A 27809-nucleotide genomic window follows, 5' to 3' on the forward strand; every position below is an offset into this window, starting at 1 on the left:
TTTAAACAAATCTACTTTTTGTCTTCAAGGTTAACATTTTGGAAAGTGGAAACTAGACAGACTTAAAACAAGAATAAGAAGATTTAACAGAAGGAGATTTAACAGGGAATATGTAACTTGAGAAAATATTGTGCAATAAGTTCATATTTATCTATTGGCTGGCAAATTATGCTGTAATGGGCAAGTAGGTGACACCTCACTGGAACGGTTGTAGCTGTGCTTGATAGGAATTTTTGCAATGGAATACCAAGAATGCAAGAGTGGTGGAGATACAGCATAGTTCTCTTGCTTCGCCCATGTGTCTGCTACTTCTGTTTCTTCTTTTCAGAAGGGGCTCCAGCGGTACCAACAGCAATACGGCGGGATGAGTTGTCCATGACAGTGGTAGCCTTTAGTGTTAAAGAAACATGAAGAGAAAAGGGATGGATGAGCATCGGGGCTACACTGTAACTACCACTTTCCAGCCACTTAAAAAAAAGGCTGACAAGGTCGGAAACAAAAGAAACCATGTTCCAACTGTGGGTGACAATGCTTGCTATAAAAGCAAGGCTGGCATTTTGTGTGTATGATATTGGTAAAAGTGCTAGCAAATATTACCTACGATCTTTTTCTTTAAATCCAGAACCTGTACCTACACTTTTGTACAACGCGAACACAATGGAGGACACGGTTGGCACAAAGTGGACTTTTTCTCATAAAGAGCCATACTTCTGTGTGTAAACTGAAGTACTTCTGAAGTAATGTGCGATTATGGGGCAATTATCACACAAACCAAAAAAGTCTACTGTGAATGCTTCACATGCAAAACTTCATACTACAGAACTGCATAATCTGTTGGCACCATGGATGGACATGTCATCATTGGAAACAACCATCACACTGGACGTGATTTGACGGTAAAGTCTAGCTTCGAATGGAAACGTGTGTAGTATTTTTGTACTCAAAAAACGTGGTAGGGTATCACAAACCAGGCACCCACCCAGGGAGTAGGAGACAAATTTAAATGACAGCATATACACAGCCATTCTATTTTCTTTTTGTCAATGCAGCAGACACAGTGAGATTAATCCTTCACTACTGAAGAAGTATCAAACCAGTGACAAAATCTGTGAGCTTTAACGCCCAACATAATGGCTCCGCTGACCACCTCACCACATTGCTGCAGCATACATCGCCAGTGCAGTTGCCAATGATTGATGCCTTCAAAAGTAACGTTTGAGTGACCATGATAATTCTTTGAATAATTAACATTTTCTACTCCAGTGAAGAACTGCATTCTGAATACGTCTAACAGCAAACACACAGAATGCCTTCTCTAGGTAATGATAATTGGGGAGAAGGTCACTAAAGAACCTTAGGTTCGAAATGAGGCAAATGCTCGTGGGCTAGTTTATCAGGAATGCGTAAGGCTCATTACATGCAATTGCTTTAGGTTCTCCAACATTCTTATTTGAGGTAATAACTACCAAAAACTATAGTCAAAATCTTAGCATCACTCTTAGCTAGTGGTTGAAAAAGGTCCATAATACAACAGATTCAGAACCAGCTTCTAATCCAAATCAGGGATTGGGTTCTGTATATATGGTCTTATTCTATGGTAAAATGTGAAAAATATACGAATCAATGAATAGGAAGCAACTCACTTACCTGTAAAAGACTCCCAACAGTTGAAAGAAACATTCAAGGTACTTAAGGCTTAAGACTCTTAACACACTAGGTCACAAACTTTACCATATTCTATTGTAAAAACGTTAGCTGTAGGACGTTTTTTCAGACCTGAAGTGAAGTTTCAGCCTTTTTAGGATCAGTGTCTATCGATTAACATCTCCCTTCTGAAGCCCGGCAGTTAGTTTGTACCTGTACCCTCCTAGGTGGCCTAACCCATTTTGCAGTGGTAGGTCTGACTTTGTTTGGAGAAACAGATTTATCCTATACATTATACATCTTATACATTATACTATAAACTAAACCATTCGCTCGCCTATTACAACCACATAGTCTGTGGTGGAATCTATGACTAAGAGTTCTGAAGCAGGACATTCCCTTTCAGGTAGGCTTGTAATGGACCTAGTTGATGACATACATATGCAACATAGGAATTCCATCACAAAAACAAATTTAGCTTTGCTGTGTCTACTGAAGGAGCAGGTTATTTCACTGTCACTGCACAGAATATGTTCACCAGGCTTACAGTGGGAAAATCATTCCATGGTGTTAAGAACAGCTACTAAAGTAATTCCCAGTGCCCTGGGAGTATCTGAAATAAGCTACAGAAAGAGTGTATTCACTAAAGGGAGAGTTAATAGGCAAGTTTGCAGGAGAGTTGTGTTTAATCTTCTTCATTTCACTACACATCACGAAGTGTCAATCCCAAAGAGCTCCTGCTGCAGGAAGGACTTCTATAATGCATAGTTACAAATAGAGTTATGCGTTATCAAGGGTCAGCCCAGCCCTTCCAAATGAATTGTGATATGAGTTAAAACCACAACTCAGAGAGAGTAAGCGAAATGCTTAAAAATAAAAAATAAAAATTTAAAAGACACATACACAGTACTCATGCAGTTTGAGGTGAACTAAACCAGTTACTCACCTTTTCAAGCACATAATCTGCGGTGGAATCTATGACTCCCCCAAGCTCTCTATACTGTCCAGAGTATTTGATGAAGCCCCATGTGAGAAGAGAGATGAGTAGCAGACCTGTTGCACAGTTGCATAGTTGTGCAACGATTACTAGCCCGATAAAGCCTGTGACACCGGATGTCATATAAGATACAACCACCAGTGCAAGAAGCACTGCAGGCGTGCGGAAAGCAGTAAAGATATTTTTGCTTTCATTGTGTTTGCAGAAAGCAGTGTAGATCTCCTCCAAATCTTTAAACAGCTCCTCTCGATATTGTTGACTAAACTCCACACCACCCATTTTCTTGGCACGATCAAAATGAGCCAGAGCCTCCTGGCTGCAAATAGCATGGCGATCACGTAGAACATCAGGGGATACATACGGTTTGTCCCCTCCACAGATCTATTGAGGTGAGAGCAAAGACAAAATTAGTACCACCTAATGGGCAACACCTAATACCTGTATTTGCTCGATTATAAGACGACCCTGATTATCAGATGACCTCCCCAAAATTTGAATATTAATTTAGAAAAAAAGAAAAAACCTGAACATAAAAGACTACCCTATAAGAAAAAAGTTTTACTAGTAAATATTAATTCATATGTAAACTATTTTTTCATATATAATAAAAACTATGATTGAGAAAAATGCCTTTTTTGTTTTTATTTCCTTTTATTTGCCAATCTGCCCCCAGATATGTCTTATACCCCCTTATATGCCACTCTGCCTCCCTGATATTCATTTTAACCCCCTGTATGCCACTCTGCCTCCCTGATATTCCTTTTAACCCCTATATGACACTCTGCCTCCCTGATATTCTTTTTAACCCCTATATGACACTCTGCATCCCTGATATTCCTTTTAACCCCCTATATGACACTCTGCCTCCAGAAAGCCATTTAAAGCCCCCCCATATGCCACTCTTACCCTACCCTACTCTTACCAGTGATTTTTTAGACTTCTCCCCGTGTCTAATGAGGCAGCTGGTGGAGGACCTGAGCTGCTGCTGCCGGCACTTCCCCCGGAGCTTCTATGAATGAACACCGGTCATGTGATGTCATAGAAGCCCCGGCACAAGTGGAGGTTGCAGACGCCCACCAGCTGCCGGAGAGGAGGATCCAGGTCCCCTGCAGCGCTGCAAATAAAATTTTGTTTAAGATGCATAATCCCTCCAAGGGGTAATGCTTGTGTCTTCATTCCCCACAGGACCAATCAATGCTGTGCATCTATAAATCTTTAACAGCAATGACCTGGAAGTCAAAGTTACTTCCAGGTCAATTGATGGTTAATTGCTGCTGTTTGCAGCAGATGAGAGTGAGCAGGTGCATGAGCGGTGTCAGGGAAAAGAACTGCTTTGTGTGCCCACTATGTAGGAGGTGAGAGTAGGATCTCACCCTATTGAGAGTGTGCCTTGACGTGGCGGGTGAGCTTAATTATGCTTTGGCCAATTCATATAACCAAAACCTCTCATTTATATTATGTTTATATATTTGTTGCCAACTTTATTAGGGTGAGAAGCGCAGACAGTATTTTGTTTTTTGCATGAGCGGTGTCATCTAGATAAGCGGTCCCCAACCTTTTTGGCACCAGGGACTGGTTTTGTGGAAGACAATTTTTCCTGATGTGCATGTAAGTTTTACAGCGGTCGGACAGCCGCAACAAGCCCAAAGTAATTGATTGTATAGCAGACAGCAGCAGGTGGAGTTTTTTTTTCCCTCACACACACACACACACACACAGAGACTCAGGCAGTCTCTCACACACACACACACACACACACACACAGGCAGTCTCACACACACAGACAGAGACTCGGGCAGTGTCTCACACACAGAGAGACTCAGGCAGTGTCTCACACACACAGAGACTCAGGCAGTGTCTCACACACACACAGAGACTCAGGCAGTGTCTCACACACACACACACAGATACTCAGGCAGTCTCTCACACACACACACACAGATACTCAGGCAGTCTCTCACACACACACACACACACACACACACACACACACACACACACAGGCAGTCACACACACACAGAGGCTCAGGCAGTCACACACACACAGAGGCTCAGGCAGTCACACACACACAGAGGCTCAGGCAGTCACACACACACACACAGAGGCTCAGGCAGTCTCTCAGGCAGACAACTTCCTCTGCTGCCGGCATTTCCGCCGGGCTTCTATGACAGACGTACATCGGCTGCCCCCACTAGGCACAACCTCCACTGCTGCCAGGGCTTCTATGGTGGAGCACCGGAAGTTCATGTTACACTGGAGCTCCTTCATAGAAGCCCCGGCGTAACAGCAGGTTCTCTGCATCGCACAGACGTCCACGGCTGCCGGAGAAGAGGATCCAGGTCCCCCGCAGCGCTGCGGGCAATCTGGATGCTCACCCTGCGGTTTGCCCGCAGCAGGGTAAATGAAAAAAAAAACACTTAGAATTGCCGTGCGGCTCAGTTGCTTATAGGCTGCAGACCGGTTGGGGACCCCTGATCTAGATCATAAGGTAAAAAAAAAACCACTAAATTTTTACTACATTATCTGATCATTGATTAGTGACATTTTAAGTCACTGATTATTAATTTAGCGATTCCAGTGGCCTTCAGCTGTCATTAATAGTGGTCACCAATTTTGTTTATAATTTCTTTTTAACAGCTTTTAACCTAATAAATCAATTCAATTGTTTAGGTCACTGATCAATCTCACAGATCATCAGCCACTGACGTAAGCTGTGGGTGTGAATTATGTACAGTTACATTGAGCGTTCCGTTATATCTGCAAATTATACGTGCGTATTACAACTAGTTTTTATGGTACAATATTTATTTCTCACCTGCTCCATGCTGCTGTTGTACAAGTCTTTAGCTGAAGCTACAGCTGCTAAGTTATTGGCTTCTGCTGTGGCCTGTGGGAGAAAGGACATAGAAGACAAAAAAGTAGTATAAATAGGAAGGGTACCAATGATCGCAACTAAAAGAGCGTTATAAGAAAAATACCTGCAGCATGGATTTGGGATGAGGTAAATCTTCACCTTGATAAATTTTAATGTAGGCCTAAAGAAGAAAAAAAAGTTATAAAGGAAACAGATCAAAAGAATTAAACACAGTCAACACATACATCCTTTCAATGTTATTTTAAACTACATGTGAATTGGGAGTATATTCTGGTGAGTATATGTAGGATTCCTTATGTATTAACCACTTAACGTCCACTGATGGGTCAGGCGCATCAAGCAAAAATGGTCAGGTGATGACCTACGACGTGCCTGGCACATAATTTCATTAAACAAGCTTAGAAAGTGATCTACGGCTTAAACGATGTTGCTGTAATGCCTCGATGTCAAGGTATTCGGCAACAGGGAGATCTGCATCAGGAGTCATGTCTGGCCCCTCTCGGGTTGTCAACATCTGCCATACACTGAACCGTCAAAAAATTAAATAAGCTTAGAAAGTGATCAACGATCACTTTCTTTGCTTAAACGGCGTTGCTGTAATGCCTCCATGTCGAGGCATTACAGCAAGGCCGAGGTCGGCATCGGGGGCCATGTCTGGCCCCTCCCCGGGGCGTCAACAGCCGCCATACATTGTATAGGAGGCGATCAACGACAACTTAAATGGTGTTGCTGGAATGCCTCGATCAGGATTACACCAAATACTTACCTGAGGATGGACTGTGACCGCTCCGGAGAGCGGTCACAGCCGCAGCTGCCGGTGATCTTCAGCAAGATGGCGGCGCCCCGGGAAAAAAAACAATAAAGATGAAAGAGTTTGCTAGATGGTCTCCAGACCCTCTAGAGAACTCTGGCTCCACTTGCAGGTTGAATACAGGTACTGCATTCAACCATGCAAGTCAATGGAGCCCAGCTTTCTAATCACAATGTGATTAGTAAAATATTCAGAAAATAATAAAAAAAAAATGGGAAAAAAAAATTTAAAAAAGAAAATGTGCTAACATTTAAAAATAATTATGCAGTGATGTCACTAGATGAACCATCCAGTACCAGCAAAATGTGTAAAAAAAAATATTAAAAGTATTAAAAAAATTAAATAAAAAAAATAAAGTTTATTATTTTGAGCAAGTGCTAAAATTTCTCAAAAATCTCAAAAGAGTTAAAATAAAAGCACTTCAAATACCCAAGGGGTGTCTAATATAAAAAAAAAATGGCTGATGGGGTAAATTGGAGTGGCCGAGCTCAAAGATAGGGCATAGGTACAGACTGACCAAAATGGAGAAAAAAAGCGCACTTCCCAAATGTGGCATTTTAAATCTCAAACAACACGACAAACCCATGCATGTCGGGTATCACTGCACTCAGGAGATGTTCCAGAACACACATTGGGGTGTTGTTTGATAGTGACATATACCAGAACCTGTATATCTATAACTAAAGTACAATTTGTGTGAAAAAAAAAATAAAAAAAATTACTATTACAAAGTTTGATAAAGTGTACTTGTATAATTGGTGCATGGAAAGGGTTAAAATAACAGCATTTGGAATACCCTGGGGTGTCTAGTTTTCAAAAATATATGGTTTGACGGGGTTAAATTGAGTTAACCAGATTCAAAGATATTCCTAAGAGGAGATGGAGGCAGAATGACCAGATGCTAAAAGTCTGTGTTGCCTCAAAAGTAGCCCTTTACCAGCCAAACAATCTAACAAACCCATGCATGTGGGGTATCGCTGTACTCAGGAGATGTTCCTGAACACATATTGGGGGGTTGTTTGACAGTGACATATACCAGGACCTGTATATCTACAACTAAAGTACAATTTGTGTGAAAAAAAAAATAAAAAAAAATTACTATTACAAAGTTTGACAAAGTGTAGTTGTATAATTGGTGCATGGAAAGGGTTAAAATAACAGCATTTGGAATACCCTGGGGTGTCTAGTTTTCAAAAATATATGGTTTGATGGGGTTAAATTGAGTTAACTGGCTTCAAAGATATTCCAAAGAGGAGATGGAGGCAGAATGACCAAATGACCACCTGAATTACGCACGCCCCAAAAGTAGCACTTTACCAGCCAAACAATCTGACAAACCCATGCATGTGGGGTATCGCTGTACTCAGGAGATGTTCCTGAACACACATTGGGGTGTTGTTTGACAGTGACATATACCAGAACCTGTATATCTATAACTAAAGTACAATTTGTGTGGGAAAAAAAATAAAAAAAAAATACTATTACAAAGTCTGACAAAGTGTGGTTGTATAACTGTTACATGGAAAGGGTTAAAATAACAGCATTTGAAATACCCTGGGGTGTCTAGTTTTCAAAAATATATGGTTTAAATGGGTTAAATTGAGTTAACCGGCTTCAAATATGTTCCAAAGAGGAGATGGACGCAGACTGACCAGATTTGTTAAAAAAGGTTTGGAAATCATAAAACGCTGCTTGTACTTATTGCCCTATAACTTACAAAAAACAGCAAAAAAACATAAAAACATTGGGTATTTCTAAACTCAGGACAAGTAGTAGAATCTATTTAGCTAGTTTTTTTACTTGCTTTTTTAGGTGAGTAAAAGATTTTTAAAATAAAAGTCATAAAATGTGTTTTTTTTTCAATTTTTCACTATGTTTTTTTTATTTTTTTATAGTAAATAAGATGATACGATGAAAATAATGGTATCTGAAGAAAGCCCATCTTGTCCTGAAAAAACCAATATATAACTTATGTGGGTACACTAAATGGGTGAGGAGAAAATTACAGCTGAACACAAGCACCACAAAAGTATTAAAACAGCCTCGGTCCCACAGGGTACAAAAAGAAAAAATGAGCCCGGTCCTTAAGGGGTTAAAAGACTTTAGATGGTCACAACCTCCACTGCGACTGATTTTGCTACTCGCAAAATGGCGGCGCATCCTTAAAAAAAAAAAAAAAAAAAAAAGTTTGCCACAGGGTCTCCACAGGGTCTCCAGAACCTCTAGAGAACTCTGGCTCCACTTGCAGGTTGAATAAAGGTACTGCATGCAACCCTGCAACTCAATGGAGTCCAACTTTGTAATCAGAATGTGATTAGTAAAATATTTAAATAAAATAAATTAAAAAAATATGGAGGAAATTAAAAAAAAAGCTTAAAAAAAAGTGGTAATAATTAAAAATTGTTATGCATCAGAGGAACTATCCAGTTCCAGCAAAATGTAAAAAAAACATCCAAACACGAGACAAACCCATGCATGGGTGATATCACTGTACTCGGGAGATGTTGCTGAACACACATTGGGGTGTTTGATAGTGACGTATACCTGGAGCTATAAATGTATACCTGAAGGCTGGTGGTAGAATCTCCTTGCATGGAAAGGGTTACAATACTAGCATTTGAAATACCTTGGGGTGTCTAGTTTTCAAAAATATATTGTTTTGATAGGGTAAATTGAATTAGCTGGCTTCAAAGATGGCCCTATTAGGACATGGGGGCAGTAGGACCAGATGTAAAAGTTCCAAGTTAAAAAATGCGCACTTCCTAAATGTGGCGTTTTACCTCCCAAACAACCCAACAAACCCATGCATGGGGGTCTCACTTTACTGAACACAAGTTGGGGTCTTGTTTGAAAGTGACGTATACCAGGAGCTGTAAATCCATACCTGAAGCTCAATTTTAAGGGGTGGGGGGGACGCAAAATAAATTACTACCACACAGTTTGACAAAGGGTAGTAGAATTAGTGCATGGAAAGGGTTAAAATACCAGTATTTGAAATACCTTGAGGTGTCTCGTTTTCAAAAATATATGGTTTGAGGGGGTAAATTGCATTGGCCAGCATCAAATAGCACACGGGAGAGAATGACCAGCTTTGGAAAAAAATGGTTTTGAAATAGCAAAACGCTACTTGTACTTATTGCCCAATAACTTGCAGAAAAAAAAAAAAAAAAAAGACCATAAAAACATTGGGTATTTCTAAACTCCGGACAAATAGTAGAATCTATTTAGCAGTTTTTTTTCATTAGCTTTTTTGGATGAGTAAAAGATTTTTCAAATAAAAGTGAGAAAAAATGTTGTTTTCAATTTTTCATCATATTTTTTTTTTTATAGGAAATTAGATAAAAATGCTATCTGAAGAAAGCCCTTCTTGTCCTGAAACATATAACTTGTGTGGGTACACTAAATGATTGAGGAGAAAATTAAATCTAAACACGGGCACCGCAAAAGTGTTAAAACAGCCTCGGTCCCAAGGGTACAAAAAGTAAAAAAACAGCCTGGTCCTTAAGGGGTTAATACGCCTAAGAATCTTGCACATATGTTAAATAATTGGTAAAATGTTTTCCTTTTGACTTTTTCACAAATGTGTGCCTCAGGGTTCTATTATTTGGATGCGTGCAGCAACAATATTTTATTCTGCTGCAGTTTAATTGGAAAGGAAAAAAACAGGGTGCCTTCGAACAATAAGCTAAGGAAATAAGTAATACGAATTCTCAGTATCCTAGGCAGCACTTAACTAAAATTTAAGGCTTCTGGACCTAGATGTACTAATGGGCCACGGCTCAGGAGACTGCTCCTGATGGGAAGGGTAAAGTTCAGTTGAACAGAACCATATGCTCTCATGGGACATGGAGTTTTATACAGTAGTACAGCCTCACCTTAAAGTATTCAAGCAGCCCCCTACAGGTCACCTTTGAACCATTAATCTCCTTTTCCATCAGGCTTCCAGGGCCTAGGACAAGAGGGATCAGAGCGCTAAGCTGTTCTGTAAACTCTGATGCAATATCTGCGAGGGGAATAACACAAAATCATACACTGGCACAAGGCATCAAACTTCTTGACAGGGCCGACATGAAAGTTACAGGGTTAAAATTCTCTCCCTCCCAGACAGACCTTTCAGACGACCATCAAACTGAGGGCTTGTAGCCACTTTGAGTCCAGGATGGGGAAGCAGAAAGCAGCTCACATTGGTGAAACAGGAGTGTATGTGTTTGCGCACATTCTGTATCTCTTCATGCTGGTGGTCTTTAACCTGTTAGGTATCAACTACAGTTAGAGGAACATGGCTGGCAATACTAAAATACTAATACATTAACAATTGACAGCTCATTTGAACAGGGTGTATGTACGTGACATACTAATTGTTATGTCTTTTCTACCCTTTCAACAATGCTGCAAAATCTGGGCTCTATAAATAGATTATTTTACTGTGATTACTATTTAACCATGTTTTTTTTTTTTTTTTAGCACCTTTTATTTTTTTAGTACTGGAAAAAGCCTAACAATCGATAAAAAAAACCCAGAGACAATGAGGGGTAAAAACAGCAATTCTGCTGCAATGTTTTAAAAGATGAGCGATCAAATTGGCATTCTACTATTTTCTGTGGTGGTTGATTCCCTTTGTATCATCCATTATAATTTCTTTAGAGTATTCTTCATATGGCTCCCCTCAAAGTAAAAAAAAATGAGTGAATCATGAGCCTGTGTTTCATCACATTTATTTTAATCTACCAGTATCTAGAAGCCAGGAAAAGACCAGTGCTTTATTTTATCCTTCAGAATCATGCACAATTGATAGGGATCTGACAGTAAGGTTAGGACAGATCCAGCTAAGGATTTACTGCTTGGTGACTGCAAGTACAAGAAAACGGGTTGGGGCATATGGATAGGGTATTATTTAAGGGCTAGCAGTTTAAGTTATATCACAATTTGTTGCATAGTATTTATTTACTTGTTAACTTTTTAAAGCTTTAAAGGTCAATGTTAACACTGTTTCTTAGAAATGACTTCTATAAATATTAATTATGTCATAAAGACCAAACCAATAATCTAAACATGCAACGCTACTATGCTATGATTAGTATATACAGCATGGGGATTGCCCCTTTACATTTTCACTGTGTCCTCCTTGCAAATGAAGGGGTATTCTGTAGAATCCCACAATATGCATTTGCACCATTCCCACTGCCCAGCTATGTACTGTTCAGCTTCAGCACTGGCTCAGTAAATGCTGTGGATAGGGGTCTGTTCAAAGGGAGGAAGAGATGTAGCTTCTACCCCAGGTAAATCATTTATCTTGGTTTTTGAAGAATGCTTTTTCAAGGACTAACAAAGGTGTGTATAGATATTGGGTAAACCCTGTTCCTTGGTGAGTTTATGAAGCTATAACTCCTCTTAGCATAGTGCTTTTGAAGCATCTTTAACACACACTGTGTTAACTTTCCTCCCAACATCGCGATACGCACACAGTGCTGGTCCCACATATATATTGAGGGTATTTACCCGTAATCTCTTTTCTAAGAATTTCATTCCTCCATCTGCTCCATAGTGGTATTCATAAGGGAAGCTCCAGTCTCTAACCAAAAACATCAGGGTCTGTATGAAATTTAATTAAGTATACATGCAGTTAATTAAACCAAGCTACACTCCTTAAGACAATGTTACACAGTACAAACTCAGCAGTTACTCACTATGATGACAGCATGCTTAATTGGGGAATAGAATCATAAAGGTACTCATCCAAATACAAGTACAACATGCACTTTAACCACTAGAGTTCACCCATTACCACAAAATAACCCGCTAGTATAAAAAGTGTGATTTTTTATTAAAAATTACCTGAAAGGGTTTCAGGAAAATTTCATCCATAGCCAGCCGTCCATACTCTGTGAAAAGCTGAGGAGAAAAAAGTAAAAAAGTATTTCTCCAACCCAGGCAAGGGGATAGCAATAGCTGGTTTCAGTCAAGTTAAACTATGAAATGAACTGTTTCACCTCACCACAGTGAATTAATATTATTCACTTAGAAACAAATTACACAGATAATGCCACTGAAAATGAGTGTATGCAATACATACAACGAAAGACACAGAGGCAGATACACAAAGAGAGGGAGGCACTAATGGTGAAGCATAACATTTTTGTTCAGAGAAGGGTTACAGAATAAAAAAAGTTATCAGTATAGTTTAAAGAAGCTCAATTTATATATAGCTTGGAGGAAAGAAGTGAGAGGAGAGATGTAAATGTGAGAATGGATGTGACAAAAGCACAAGAGGAAAGTGTATTCCAAAAGAGGATAAATGTTAGAAAAAGTGTCATAATGTAAAAGTAGAGGATCAGATTCTTAGATGTAATATAAGGGAACTAGCACAAAAATATTAATCCACAATGCAAAGGTAATTTAATTATATAACGTGTGGGTTATATCCTTGGTGACTTTTGGACAAAAACTGAAGAAAAGCAGCACTAACATTTCCCTCTTGATATAACCCCCAACCAAACAATGGCACAAACAGACAAAGTGAATGAAAAGTGACCAAAACAATAAGCCATAGAAGGCAAAATATGGAAAATTGGTGTACATTTCCAATCATACTTCAAAAAAATATTAGTATAACAGTTTGAGCAAAACATAAAAAGAAAAGAAAGGAAGTGAAAAGGGGGGTATATCTTGTATTCTTTATACTGAATATTTCTCTTAATGGGACATCTAGAACAGGACCTTTTGTGTCCTGGGTGTGGAACAGGACCTTTTGTGTCCTCTGTGTGTTTTCTGTTTACAACTTGTAACCAGGGTTAGTAATTTTTCAGTTCCTTCTATGCAGATGATTGTTATTAATTTTCTAAATCGAGTTAGGTAATTGGATAGAAGTAGATTTAGTAGGGCCAATGTTGAACACTTTACCGATGAGCATTTATCTATTAGATGGAAGGTTTCAAGCCATAAATAACAGATTTTGGGGCATAGCCACTATGTGCGTGCCATTGTACTTTCACCCTTACAATCTCTCCAGCAGAGTTTGCTAACGCCCAGGTATATATTGCCTAATTGGTATGAAAACAGGTACCATCTCATCATAACCTTCCTAGTGATTTCTAGATGATTATTAGAACAGTGTGAGGTCCCTGAAAGATTTCTCAAGGTGTCCAGCCATTCTTCAACCTCCAGATCAACCTTAAAACTAAAACAATAATCTGGCTGAATGATCCAGATAGATCTTGATATCACAGATCCTAACCAGCAACTGCACTCCTTGTCATTCTAGGTGCAGCACAAAAAGACAGAGCCACAATTTTCTGGTTGTTATGGAAATTAGACACAAACAGAAGACATAAGAGCTGCTTGTGTAACCAAGAGCTAAATTATGTGCCAAGGCAGTGGCTAAGAGAACTAGTGAATGTAATTGGAAAAGCCTAACAGTTGATAGAGGACGTTTTGGACCATAATTGGTCTAGTAATCTGTCCCAATAAAGAGGAAGCATGTGGTTGTGCTCGGTCAACATGAGATCAGTCACTGGCAGACCGCAGAAAAAAAAAAAACTCTGGGTCAAGCAACCATTCCTACAGCCCTATGTGCTGGTGGATTAGGAAATCTGCCTGACATATGTCTACTAAATAGCCAGAAACTCTTGGACCAATGCCTTTACCAACAGAAATATATCCAAGACTACCCAAGGTGTGACTACGCTTAGAGTACATACAACTATGGTAGCATTGTCCAGCTGGACCTGGATTGGGCAATCTTGTACAAGGTCCTCCAATGAAAAAAATATCCCTCAACACCAACACATTGATCCTAAACTGACCACATCTCCTAAAAATAAAACAAGGAACCATAAGTGCTCCAGACTATTTTCTGGTAACCAGCATTCATTTAGTGCAAAGCAATGATTTGTCCCCTATGACACACAGGACGCATTCCCATCACTTAATAGGGGTCTTTGACCCGTGGACCGGAGATAAAAATCCCCATTGCCTGAAGAACACCAGAGCAAATGAAAGGAGCAACACCATCCCCAGGATCCAGCACAAAAACCAGTCCAACAGGTTGAGCACACCCAACATCCCCTGCCAAAGTTTAAGAAAACTTTCTTCCAGTGACATCTGCAGATCTGGGCTAAACAATAAGTCATCACAAAAGTCCTATGACTGGTTCTTTGAAGGTGAATCTCCTGTCCCCAGCTTAATCCCTGACAACCGGCAAGTGATCAAAGTACTGGTGTAGGATCTGACTAGGAGGATGAGGTTTAACGAGGCCCTTAATAGAAGGGCATGGTTGTTCATTATGTGGTATTCAGCTATCAGTAAAAAGGTCATTATAATCCAGAAAGGCCATCAGAACAAGGAGGCCCTTATAAATTCAACAGGAACTCAAAAGCAAAAACAATTTGAATGGAACTAAGACAAAAGGAGAGCTTGTAGAAATAGGAGTCACCTTGATGACCACAGGAGTCCTGCATGGAGAATGCATGGACGCTATTTGTTTTTAAGCTCCTTATGCAAACCTTACCGGTCGCACTTTTTAAATGATTTGTGAGGAGTCAGAATCACCCATAATGTAATAATATCCATAAAAGTAAATAACACATAGGAAAAGAAAAAAACGATAAAAGTAACAAAATTGTACAACCTGCAATAGAGGAGATATAACTGCCATACATCAAAAAATGTAAAAGAATTAGAAACTTCTGGGATATAGCCTTTGATTTCTTGGAGCATACCATGAATATTGTAATCAAAAGAGAACCATCAGAAGTGTTATTACACCAAAGTTGGCCATCTCTTACTCTAACTCAAAAAACTTTTACAATTCACTGTTTTTTAGCAGCAAAAAAAATAATTGCTATATATTGGAAACAAGATGTAGATTTCTCCCTAGATTTACTAGTAGCACAGATAAAATACCAAATAATAATGGAAGAAAGGGTTAGTTGGATCTTAGATTCATCATTGAAAACAAAGAAAATGTGGAAAGACATACTTACTATTGTTACAAACATCTCTGTGACATCCCTGAACGAATAAGTTAGATACAACGCTTAATCTCTCAAAAACCCCACTAGCCTATCCTGCACTTGTTCAAGATATAATGATTGTGATATATACATCTAACAACAACTGTTGACATGTTATGTGTTACATGTATTTTATGTAATTTTTTTTTCTTTTTCTTTTTGTCTAATTGTTTTTTGTATATTTATTCTTGTTTTGTTAAAGAAAAAAAAAGGGGGGGATATACCCCTTGGAATAAAAAGAATCTAAATTAACAAAAAAATTCCCACGTTAAAAGGTGAAGTAATCCGGAACAGCAAAACAAGACCAGAAAAGACTAAAAGTAGTAAAAACCCGCCACCGACAAAAAAAATACCCAGGGGGAACACCCAGAAGCAGTCATCCTACCGAACACAAAATGTCTAAGTAACGATGCAACAGAAATGAATGCCTAGAGAGGAGAGGGTGATTGTTGTCCTGTGAAAACATTCACTAGAAGGCAGCCAATGGAAACCCTGTTAGCTTAATGGGGCAGTTGGGGAGATCCTTTGATATTTAGTTAATATATTAATATATACAGCTAAGGTAGTTTCTAGCGCCCTTACCTGCAGCTGCTGAAGATCATCTTCCTGAATATTCTGGGATAAATTGTAGATCTGTCAGCGTAAAGATATAAAGAAGAAACAGTGTAAGTCATAAATAAAAAAAAAAGAGGCAATCACCACAGGATAGCTTGGAACCCCAGTGCACAAATATGTGAAATGATGCCAAAAGGAGGGCCATGCAGCTTTTTCACTTCAGAAGCATTTAATAAATAATTGAATTCCAAGCCAAGAGCCTGAACCGGTAAGCGAGCTAGGAGCATGCATGTGCTTTCATTTCTTAGCTTACACATGTTTGGCATGTCCGACTAACTGGGTTCATAATTAAGTTTCCTTGGGAGGTAAATTGATCATTTAGACAGGGTCTGTAAAGCAATATATGTTTTGCATTTACCCATGTTTAATGGAACTTTTAAAACATAAAGAAGAAGAATAGCATGCAGGATATAAGATAAACAAAATATATGTGGTCTTTCTGGAGTGGGACTGTTTGAATAGGGACAGCAATGCTCTGTCCCACCAACTTCTCACCTGGATGGAACTTGTCATTGTACTCAAAGCAAAAATTGTAGCACAGTCCTTCACTGTAGATTGGCTGTCAAATGCCCCCTGTGTATCCATAAGCACTACTGCTACCTGACACAGAAAGATGCCATAATTAGTTCAAGGTTTTGTAACTGTTTTATAAGAAACCTAGTAAGGACTTGTATCTCACCTCTTTACCATCTGGTTTCTTCATGGTGAAGACCTCACTCCAGATCTGAATACCTGTGGTGTCAGGTTCTGAGCCACCCTTCCAGGAGAAGCCAGTTAGCGGGTCATCTTCCTTCCCCAACCAATTCCCAGTGCTCTCCTCCTTCTGCAACCAAATAAAAAACATACACTATGTAGTTTCCAAGCGTTGAAAACCAAAATAACTGACAAATGATATGGTAAAATATCATAGTTTGAACCATATTTATTGTGGGGAAATGCCTCTCAATGTGTGAGTAGGTTAATGAATTGCTTAGCTTATTCACCTCATAAAGATATCGCAAATGCGGCCTCAATATTATTTAACAAAACAGAAATATCTTCTTTCAGTAAATGTTAAGACATAAACAAGATCCTGGTATTTCATAAAATGAAGTTTCCATTGCTAGGTGTTCACTGAAATGTCCAGCAAATTAACATGTATCATATACATTTACAATGTAATGTTGAGCACCGACATTCAACCCCAATGTCACTGGTTCAGATAAAAGGAGACAAAATAAAGGACACGCCAATGTTAACCATAAGGTGAGAAAAATATTTTAGACTCAACGGACATGCCAAACAACTCCTGGGATCAAATGTTGTAAAGGATATTTGCCTGTGAATATTGTTAATTGACAAAAGTAAACTGATTTATTCTTAAAAGTTTCCATCGTACCTGTGGCCACATCCTCCATAAGTTGCGCATTCTAACCCTTACTAGAAAGAATATCCTTCTGTTTCAGAAAGAGCCATGCCTCCTTTAACAGCAATAACCAGGTCCCCTAAACAAACTCCCAGACTACAACTCCCATTAATAGTCCGTCAGCCGTGCTGAATCTTCTATTGCCATATTGGCTGATGTGCCTTAGCTGACTCTCACACATCCTCCAATCTCTTTCACCAACAGCAATTTTGATGACATTTTGTCTTTCTGATATATTTGCTGTAATTAAAAACAATATTTTGAAGTAAATTATAGTATAACAGACTGTTTGAGGCTACAGAATGTATGAGGCTACTTGATTCATTTTCAAATATTTAGTGCAGAATGAAGGGCAATAAATAACTTAAAGGAGAAAAACTTTCACCAATGCTTAAACTCTTTACGCTGCATAAATTAACGAGAGAGAGAGAGAAAGAGAGAGAGAGAGAGAGTGATCAAATAGACTCTTTAGGAAATGTTAAGCAAGGGTGTTCAGGAAACACATAAGCAAGCGAAAATGTATGTACCTGGCTGTAGACGTATCTCAGCATAAAATCCAACAGAAAGGATTTTCCTTTGCGGAAAGCACCAGCCACAGATACAACCACGACATCCAAATCCCGAATGCGCTCCTGAAGAAGCACTGAGGCCAAAGCTTCCTCATCCAGCTGGAAAGAGTGTTCATCCTTTTCCACTTGCACTATCTGAACTGGGCCTGGAGTAGATGGAGCCATAACTGCGTGCAGAATAAGAAAGAAGCAGATTAGAAAAACATTAGCTAACGTTTCTTAAGATCAAAATCTTAAAGCAAGTCTATCATAGAAAAGAAAAATGACCGAAGCTATACTTTAACTACTATGCAAGAAAAGAGGGGCGATTACTTGCCATCACGAGTATGTAAACGTTACAAAGCAGAAGGGAAACAGGAGTGATACCAAAACAGAGGCCCGCACCCAGAAGAGGGGAAATGCAGTGCCCGGAGCCAGGAGAAATGACTCACAACACTACTTTATGCTTCAACTAGAATTTGGCACACAAAAAAAAAAATGCGTGGATGATACATACTGAGACTGAAGGAGGGTGGAGGAGGGGCAAAGAGAATTGGCTGAAAGGGAGTGGAGCTTTATTATTTTGGAAATATTAATTCAGAGACTGGGGAACAAGACTACAAATAGACTGAAAAGCATATTAGAATGATATTAAAAAGTAATATTGAAAAAAAATTAAAGAATAGATGTACTCCAATCAGACAAAACAGAGCAAGAGAAAGAGGCAGTAGAAGAGAAATATATAATCCCCCGCTTTCATAAGATAAAGGTGATTATTCACTAAATCAGGCATTTGCAGGTGAGTGTAAAGCACAGTTGCCGTTTAAACTCATCAGTTCCTAAGGATTATGAAGATGCTTGATTCTATATCACGTGACTATTAAGTGCACCCAGCAAAACTGATGAATGATGCAAATCTTTACTTGATGTTGTGTTTTATATTACAATGATGTTGGCTAAACACTCCTTTTAAATAAATTCCCTGAAAGTCATCATTATGTAAGACCTACTCAGCCCTCCTTGTAAGAAAAGCCAGGCAGAGTTGATAATAAAGACTGTGAAATTAAGACACATCTTCAGTTTTGTTGGTTCAAATAACATCACTGTTGCTTGACGACACAGACTTTTAAGACAGGATAAAGCAGCAAGCGTTTGATAATGAAATAGAAATAAGGGAAAACAAGATGTAAAGTCAACTATTGTGCAGGTCTCAGTTCAGCATTAGTATTAATATAATTAGTATTATTAAAAAACAATATGTCCAAAAGAAAACATAAAAAGAGGACAGAAGCAGCAGTAAACTCTGGGAGCAAAGTATACCTGGCTCGTAGAACATATGATGAAGCAATACACATTTGGTTAAAAAGATACATTCATGTAACACAATCCCTGGGAATTTTTAAATTACATGAATTAGAAATCCTTCAAATGTTAATCCTTCAAAAGAAATCCTTGAATTGTTCTTCAGAAACAACTGTATTGTAGTGACTTGCCAAGGGTGGTAAATAAGGGGTCCTAGTAACTATACCTGGGAACTTCCCAGGGCAGGCTACACGCTCATGAAGAATTAATGTATAGGTGAATTGTGTAGGAATGAGAGAATGAATAACAATGTGTGTGTTGTGGGTGAATTGCTTGAATGATTTTTGAAATTTTGCATTAATGAATGTGTAAATGATTTATGTGAACGAGAGAAAATTCATGATTGTGTGAATGAAAGAGTGAATGAGTAAGTGACTGTATAAGTGTTTGTGTGTATCATAGATGTATAATTGATTTGGGGAAAGGCAAAGATGGCACAGGGCGGGTTGTTTGGGGACAAAGATGTCTTACGCTGGGCTGTTTGGGGACAAAGATGTCTTACGCTGGGCTGTTTGGGGACATGTACGGCAAGCAATGTTCCATCTAATTTTTCTTAGTTGGCGTGCGCAGAAAATTTCTCTTGTGCAAAAAGTTTAACAGAGCACAATTTTTGGACATGTGCGCTCTCTAAAAAAGCTATGTGCGCGCGCACAAGCGCACAGCTTAGAGGGAACACTGACGGCAAGCCCTGTGTGTGTAATCTTAGTGCTGGTTAAGTTCTATGTGGGCAGTGTGGATGCCAGGGCTCGCTTTGGTGTGTGCAACCTGTGATCTATGCCTGTAACTTAGGGGGTTTTATCTATACCTTTAATGCTTAATGTACATATGCTTTTCAATTAATATATATCTGCAAAGCTGGGTTTGTTATTATTATTATTATTATCTTTTATTTATATAGCGCCAACAGTTTACGCAGCGCTTAATACAATACATAAATTCAAGGGATATGACAAGACAAGAATTGACAGACTAAGACAAACCGATACATTTGGTGGAGAGAGCCCTGCTCGCAAGCTTACAATCTAGAGGGAAAATGGGGTGATAAACATAAGGCATAGAGAAAGGGTGAGAGGTATTGTGGGGGTATCAATGACAAGGATGTTCTAGCAGCTAAGATGGTATGCTTCTCTGAAGAAGTGGGTTTTTAGATGTTTCTTGAATGTTGGGAGGGAGGGTAAATTCTGAAGGTTCCTTGGGAGCAGATTCCAGAGATATGGAGCAGCTTGTGTGAAATCTTGTAGACGGGAAAAGGAAGAGGTGATGAGTGAGGAGGAGAGCCTTAGCCCATGGGAGGAACGTAGGGATCGAGTAGGAGAGTATTTGCTAATGAGGTCAGAAATGTACGCAGGAGCAGTATTGTGGATGGCCTTATATGTCAGTACCAGGATCTTAAATTTAATTCTAAAGGTAATCGGAAGCCAGTGGAGGGTTTCACAGAGTGGGGAAGCAGAAGAGGAGCGACGTGCCAGGAAGATGAGCCTAGCAGCGGCATTAAGGATAGACTGTAGTGGAGAGAGTCGAGACAGTGGAATGCCAACCAGAAGAGTGTTGCAGTAGTCAAGACGGGAAATGATAAGTGAATGAACCAGAGTTTTTGTGGATTCTTGGGTGAGGAATGGGCGGATACGAGAGATGTTTTTTAGGTGCAGGCGGCAGGATCTGGCGAGGGACTGAATGTGAGGGATGAAGGAGAGGTTTGAGTCAAGGATGACCCCAAGGCATCGGGCCTGGTTAGTAGGAGAGATAGTTGTGTTGTTAATGATGATAGAGAATTCAGGTAGTGGAGTGGAGATGGAGGGAGGGAAGATAATGAGTTCCGTTTTAGAAAGATTAAGTTTCAGGTAGTGTTGTGACATCCATGAAGAAATAGCAGACAAGCAGCTGGTGATCCGGGACATGAGAGATGGAGAGAGATCAGAAGACCGGTAGATTTGGGTATCATCTGCATATAGATGATACTGGAGGCCAAATGAGTTGATTAGTTTGCCAAGAGAGGAAGTATAAAGAGAGAACAGCAGAGGGCCAAAAAACCAGTTGATTGTGGGGAACATGAAGGTGGGTATTGCAGGTTGTGAGAGCTGTAATAGAGAGTGTTAAATAGTGTTAAAGTGGACGGGGGCAGTAAGAGGGCAGATATAGGAGATATTATGGTATTATGTTGATCTATATCTGCTATGCTATGTTTCCATACATAATTTATGTATACCTGCAAATACAGGGTTTGTATGTCTAATTCAGTTGATCAAGGCCTGCAGTGCTGTTTCCATGTGTTGTTTATTTGATGTTTACCTTCAGTGCCGAGTTTACATGAGACTTCCAGTTGATTTATACCTGCAAAGATTGGTGTGTTTTGTGTGTTATTCTTTTGATCTATACCCGCAATGCTATGTTTCCATACATTGTTATTGTATACCTCCAAATACAGGATTTGGATCTCTGATTCTGTTTATTAGATTTATACCTTCAATACTGAGTTCATATGTGATTTTCAATTGATCTATTTCTGCAATGTTGGGTTTGTGTGTTATTCTGTTGATCTACACGTGCAAGTGCTGTTTACATGTTGTTTATTTGATCTATATGTGGTTTAGTGAATGAGGGGACAAAGGGACAATGGGGAAGGGACACTGGGGAAGGGACCTCTCAAAGTCAAGGTACGGTCAGAAAAGGAGGGAAGACTCTCACAGTCAATGTGGCAAATATTTTTTTGGTGTGGTAGCAGAGGGAGTGATTGCATGCTAGGGAGTGTGGAAGGGGCCAATGAAATGCTTGCCTAATAAAATATTTGTTAGAAAAGATTGCACTGTTAGCTGCCCCCCCCCCCCCGTATTTAATGTATTCAGCGTACATTATTGTTACCAGTGTTATTATTGTACTTGTTTGCACTTGCACATAAATACTCTTACTAAAACTGGTTGTTTCTTACAAGATGTTTTTCCGTTTCTTTTTGTGGGGCATGGGGGGGCACCAGAGAAGTAGTCCCCACAGGGCACCTGAAGCCTGACCCTGGAGAGTGGCTTCGTGTAGGAGTAGGGCTTTAGACAGCCTTTAGCGGGTAGGAACTGGGCAGGGGGTAAGCAGAATGTGAGCAGGGAGTAGACCTAACTAAACAGCTCCCTTACTAGGACAACACACACACACACAATTATACATAAAATGTGTATTTCCAAAAAATAAAATTTTGTAGGTTATTACTACCCTTGAATAGTCTTTCAACAGGCTGCACGCTAACACTCCTCAGGTGCTTCCCACTGGTAGCCAGACACCCACAAATGGGTGCCAAAGACCCACAGATCTAGATCTTGTTTTTATAAGCAAACAGCTACACTTAGCTGCTAGTTCCAAACAATGATCCCGGTCCTTCCACTATGGTCCCTCTTCATGTGATGGCAAATATTAGGCTTTCATGAATGACAAACAAGGAATTGCTGGAGTCAGCCCCACCACTCACATTTTATTTTTTCACCAAGTGGAACATCTGAAGGGGGTCTTGTATGTTTTTGAATAACTGGACTACCAAACCTGGTAACACCCTCGCTTGCTTTATATAACAATCACAGCAGTGCTCTGATCTCCTAAAGGCTTCCGTGTTTGCAGATCTAGCTTCTCAAATAGCAGACAATGTCAGGAAGGTGAGGAGAAACACAGGGATAACATGTAAAGTGACCAGTAACGAGGTCTTCACGCGTCGAATATTACAAGCATATTGCTGACATCCATAGCAAAAAAACAAGAGGCGATACAAACATTGAGGACGCTCCCTGTGAAGGGAATGTGGTAATTTAAAACAGTAAACTTGCGCATAAACAAATGTTATTTATTGCGTCATATATATATATATATATATATATATATATATACACACACACATACATACATACATACCAGTAGCCTGTATGTATGTATGTATGTATGTATGTATGTATATATGCATGTACGTACGTATAAAAAGCACACTAACAAGAAACAACCGCATTACCGTTAAACACAGTCTACATAACGAATGCTGCATTTTCATATTGCGACTAACACCCCCTCTATGTGGCCACAGAGGGGCGGGAAAAATGCGCTGCCAGCCAACCAACCTGTAACTTCTCGGGGGAAATTCCGCAGCGCGAAGGGCGGAGAAATCCAGCTATCAACGCGAGGTGCGTAACGGGAATTGTAGTGTAGACAATCCTACTGCATCATAGGGCGGACCTGGACTACAAATCACATGACACGCTCCATTTTTTTCTGCTTTTCCTAGAATTCTCCAGCTTTATTTAAAAACTACACTTTGTATGATCAATTTTAAATAACCTTTATTATTTGTTTTATATAGGGTCATCAAATTCCGTATCGCTCTACAATGTCCAGAGCTCATATTCGCGATTTACATCTAAGAAACAAGATAAGAACATGCATTCATTGTCCGCAGTAGACGTGACTTCTATGAGATATTATATATATATTATTTCAATTTATAGTTAAGAGCAATATTTTCAAATACACATTGCTACACGATAATACGAAGAAAAATCTTTTTTTAATTTTGTATTGCGATGCATATGCTTAGTTAGACAAATTCGATCTGATTCATGCCTTTTTTGACCGTAAAATTATGGCGTACCAACGATAAATCTTCCAATAAATCAATAAAGTTTTTTTAATGTGTAAGAAATCAGTACGAAAAGCGATAGACCACCCCCAAGTACACGCCCGAGAAGAAGACGCGTGCGCAATCTATTCCCAATGACACACTGCTGAAGATGCGTCACTTAACTCCGCCTTTTGCCTGCAAAGCTTTGCTTCACCCACTATCCTGTAAACCACGCCTTGCTCTAAGTCCCTCCCTCCGCAGGCGTTGCCCCCCTATCGCTGCGTCATTGGGTCGGTGTCGTGCTCGGTTGTTCGGTGACAGGGGAAGGACGGAGAGACGCACGTATATATATTTATTTTTCTTATATCTTATTCGCAGAATATGTCTCTATATATTATATGGATATACATTGGTAGAAAATCGTGTTTGTGTGCAAATAGTCATTTTTTTCCATGCATACAACACGTGTAAGCAATATATACGGCTAGTAATTAGTACATTACGTTCAATGCGGTATATGAGAGTGGGCAAAATGTAGTGTGTTTAGGACAGAATATACTGGTACTTTTTATGTATACAAAAATTAGCAGGTAGCGATAAGAAATCTTCAGATAATTACGGTATTTTCAGTAGTCTGGTTTTCTACGTTACCCATAGTTGTGTTCCATATACCTATGGAGAGGACAGTATGCGAGGCAGCCTCTCTTGTCTTGTAACAAAGAATTTAACCCATAAAATGGTGGCTTAGGATGCGGTGTCCTTAGAGAATTGGATCAAAGCCCTGTTTTTTTTTCTTTCATTTAAACTGGTAATGCTTTATTTGTCTTTTAATGTGCTTACATGTGTAAATGCATATTGCTCGTTTAAATTAAAGTAATTCTATTCATAGATTTAATGTGATTGTACCATAAACCCGTATTATGTTCTGAAGTCTCATTTCTCCAATATGTTATTTTTTATTTTTAATCAAGTTGTGTGAATTCCATTGGCTGATTTGTTAATTTAGTTAGGCTATAGGCAAGCATGTATTTAAACCTCGTTGACAGAGCCACTGGCACTTCAGTGAATGCATAGTGGAGGTTTTTGTCATGTTTACCAAATTACGCTTATACCTTTAACTCGTTTATGTAAATATATATAGATATATTTAATAACTGATTTACACTTACTCATTCTTTTATGGTCGCATCTACTCAAGCTTTTGCTTCTTATATACCTTGTTGACAGAATCTGCATATTTTTCTATGAATACATGAGCACACGCTTATACTTGTGTATTCTGTTGTCTATATACAGTGATTAACTGCAAAATGGCAGAGACCACCGGATATCAGTCTACCCATATATCTTCGTCTGTTGGAGAGAAGGGAGGCTGCTGTGCAGGTAATCCTACATGTTGTACGTCATGTCTAAATTTTCTCTATAGATAACACAGTGCTTAGTTGACATTATCAGTTACTTTATGGAATTTAAGGTGTGACCATGAACAACAAATGTGCATACTGTGGGTTGCAGATATGTCTGCTTGCATATAAGTAGCTAAACAATACCTACATTATTTATTTAAAAAATATATATATTTTTTCTTTTGCTGGATGAATGTAGCCAGCCTTTATATAACCGTTTGTTCCAAGCTTACTGTGCTGCTTTCTTAAGGGCCCTGTGCATGTATCCCTCTCCTAAAATAGGAAGCTTCTAAAATGTTTTATGGGTTAACTAAATCCTTAACAAGTTAATACATAAATACACCTGGAATTCAAATGGGCAGGGGCTGGCACACCAGAGACGTAATATAATGATATAGACAGGCAATATGATTCTTATGCCTCATCAAATTGTTTGCTTCTATGTAACAGGCAGTCTTACAGTTAAAATCTGATGTATATCCACACATTACTCATGCAAAATGTAGAGCTAAAGCAAATATGCAAAATATGTCACTTAAGTAATGAGTCTTTTAAAAAGCTACATTAAGAGCTGGGGTGGGATTGCCACTATAGAATGAAGACTCATGAGAGCAGGACTCTTTTTGTATAAACGTGTGTGTTACATTTGGAAAATTGTAATTTTCAACACCCCCCCCCCACTATGGAGTCTGCTGCCGCTCTATAATTTAATGTTATGTGTGAGGTCCCCATGGGACCTGACCAAAGACTGATAGGGGTTTAAACCCCTTGCATCAGAAAAAAATGAGCAGAATGGTTCTTAACTGCTGTCAAATTCTATGATCCCATGTGTCTATATAATACAGTTCAAACACTTAATTCACAGATGCCCCCCCCGTCTACCCTGAAACCTCAAATATTTCACATTCTTAATTAATGGCTGTATACTTAATAAGACATGGAACATCAAGGACCACATGGGTGTAATAAGCTCCTTGCACTACCACATATAATGATAACCACGTAGGAGGACATCATTGAACTTCTAAATAACAGAATCCCTCAACTGCACAGAAAGTAAAAACAACAATATCAAGCATTAAGACATTTCAGTATTTTTGAATAACGGCTTAATTTGATTACATTTTGTAGGACTTGTGTACGAAAAACAATTGTGGTGCAGTCAGTGTAGCAATCAGCGAGAAGTTCCTACTGATAACTACTATTTTTACCACTATGCTCCAGAATTGCTCTTCATACAAAACCACCCTAGTTTTCTGTGTGTCCAACATATTAATTTTAAAGATGTTTCAGCCCATTGTAAAGTAAAGCTTTCTTTAATTGCCGTGTGCGTGCTTTACCTAGATTTAAAAACTAGGATGTTTGTCAGTTTATCATGCTGAAAAATTGTTGCTACTACTTGTTCTAGAAAGGTGGAACATCTGATGGCAGATAAGAACCATTCATCCCCTTTGGCCTGCCCATTTATAATGAAAATGTCTGCACTGTGTTCGCAAGAGAGACTCAAAATATCATGGTTGTAATTGCGTCCTTTGGACATTTTGCGTTATTTTCAATGGACTTCCTTGCAAGACATCAGTGTATTACCACACAAAATCCAATGATAGTGTTAAGGATGATGTGATTATACTATTATCTATAGGTATCCAAGGCTACTAGACTTTAATATCTGGCTCATAACCTGTTTTGTCATCTTATATTCAAGTGTATGGGTGTACCTCATTTAGTCTCCTAAACATCAAACTTGTTCCCAGACTTGTCTGTCTGGCTAGTAACCTCTATACAGGGGCTTAACACAAAATCATTTGGCTGGCAAGCAGGGTTGAGGGTCCCCTGCCCATCTGGGTATCTCATTTTGGATCTGAATGCCCGTGTTTTGGAACATATTGAAAACAAATTGCTTGTGGTTTGCAATAAAAATATTACAGGTGCCATTAATACCAGATAGGACCACAAGGTAGTGTTTTTTGTTTTAAAACAATTTTTGAGAGGCTATGCTGAGAGATTCTCATCTGTAATATTTTCATATTGCTTCCTCTCAAATTGTGTTGCCTGTAGTCTAATTTGACCCTGCGTGTGATTGTTTCTTCATACGTATCTCCAGGCATCCTTTTGCAACTTCTTCCTTACATGTCATTCGGTTGCTCCAAGAAACCTTTCTTTTACCCGCAGAGCTCAAGGTTGTCATTGTTGTCAGTTATGTTACATTTTGGATCATTTGCCTGCTCAAGCACCACACTAAGCTGGTTTCTTTATGGCAGTGCAAATGAAGTCCTGCTTGTACAGTGAAATCCTTTCCTTTATTGACTTTCATTAGTAAGCTGTGGATGGTTTGCTGACCTCAAAATGTGGTACAGTTTCAGCAAACATTGAAGTATTTATGCACTCAGTTTGATTACTCAATTATTTTGTTATGCATACATCAAAGTGCAGCTGCCATTTTGTGAAATGTATAAGGATCATATATAGGATATTTTATGTCTTATGATATTATGCTGCCACTCATGGAAATTATCCCCTTCAGTGCCCTATAGACGTACCGGTACGTTCAT

The 27809-nt window shown here is 39.1% G+C and overlaps 2 protein-coding genes across 3 annotated transcripts in view; one reads left to right on the forward strand and one right to left on the reverse strand.

Annotated features, from left to right (window-relative positions):
* Window positions 1-94: 94 nt before the first annotated feature.
* ATL3 (atlastin GTPase 3) lies at window positions 95-23406 on the reverse strand. Its single transcript, XM_053448679.1, has 13 exons — window positions 23355-23406; window positions 17887-18095; window positions 16634-16777; window positions 16450-16554; window positions 15922-15972; window positions 12164-12220; window positions 11828-11920; window positions 10439-10577; window positions 10204-10331; window positions 5621-5677; window positions 5458-5529; window positions 2591-3022; window positions 95-389 (listed from the first exon to the last, which is right to left on the reverse strand). Exons 2-13 carry the CDS (start codon window positions 18091-18093, stop codon window positions 306-308), a joined length of 1569 nt encoding a protein of 522 aa, XP_053304654.1. The 5' UTR covers window positions 18094-18095; window positions 23355-23406; the 3' UTR covers window positions 95-305.
* A 673-nt stretch (window positions 23407-24079) lies between these two features.
* Window positions 24080-27809, forward strand: part of RTN3 (reticulon 3) — a 30824-nt gene continuing 27094 nt past the window's right edge. Inside the window, exons 1-2 of one of the 2 annotated variants that reach the window (XM_053448699.1) lie at window positions 24080-24199; window positions 25148-25234. In XM_053448699.1, coding sequence (XP_053304674.1) covers window positions 25162-25234 — 73 coding nt within the window. In that variant the 5' untranslated portion in view covers window positions 24080-24199; window positions 25148-25161. The remainder of the gene's footprint in view (window positions 24200-25147; window positions 25235-27809) is intronic. The other variant, XM_053448700.1, reaches the window with a different exon arrangement.

The sequence above is a fragment of the Spea bombifrons genome, chromosome 10 (genome assembly GCF_027358695.1).
Source record: "Spea bombifrons isolate aSpeBom1 chromosome 10, aSpeBom1.2.pri, whole genome shotgun sequence".
Classification (NCBI taxonomy): Eukaryota; Metazoa; Chordata; class Amphibia; order Anura; family Pelobatidae; genus Spea; species Spea bombifrons.

Coding starts and splice junctions, on each gene's coding strand:
- ATL3 (XM_053448679.1), bottom strand. CDS start 18,093: ATGGCTCCATCTACTCCAGGCCCAGTTCAGATAGTGCAAGTGGAAAAG. Junction 11,921..12,163: donor TTTTCCTGAAACCCTTTCAG/GTAATTTTTAAT, acceptor AATTTCATACAG/ACCCTGATGTTTTTGGTTAG. Junction 3,023..5,457: donor ACAACAGCAGCATGGAGCAG/GTGAGAAATAAA, acceptor TCACCTCAATAG/ATCTGTGGAGGGGACAAACC.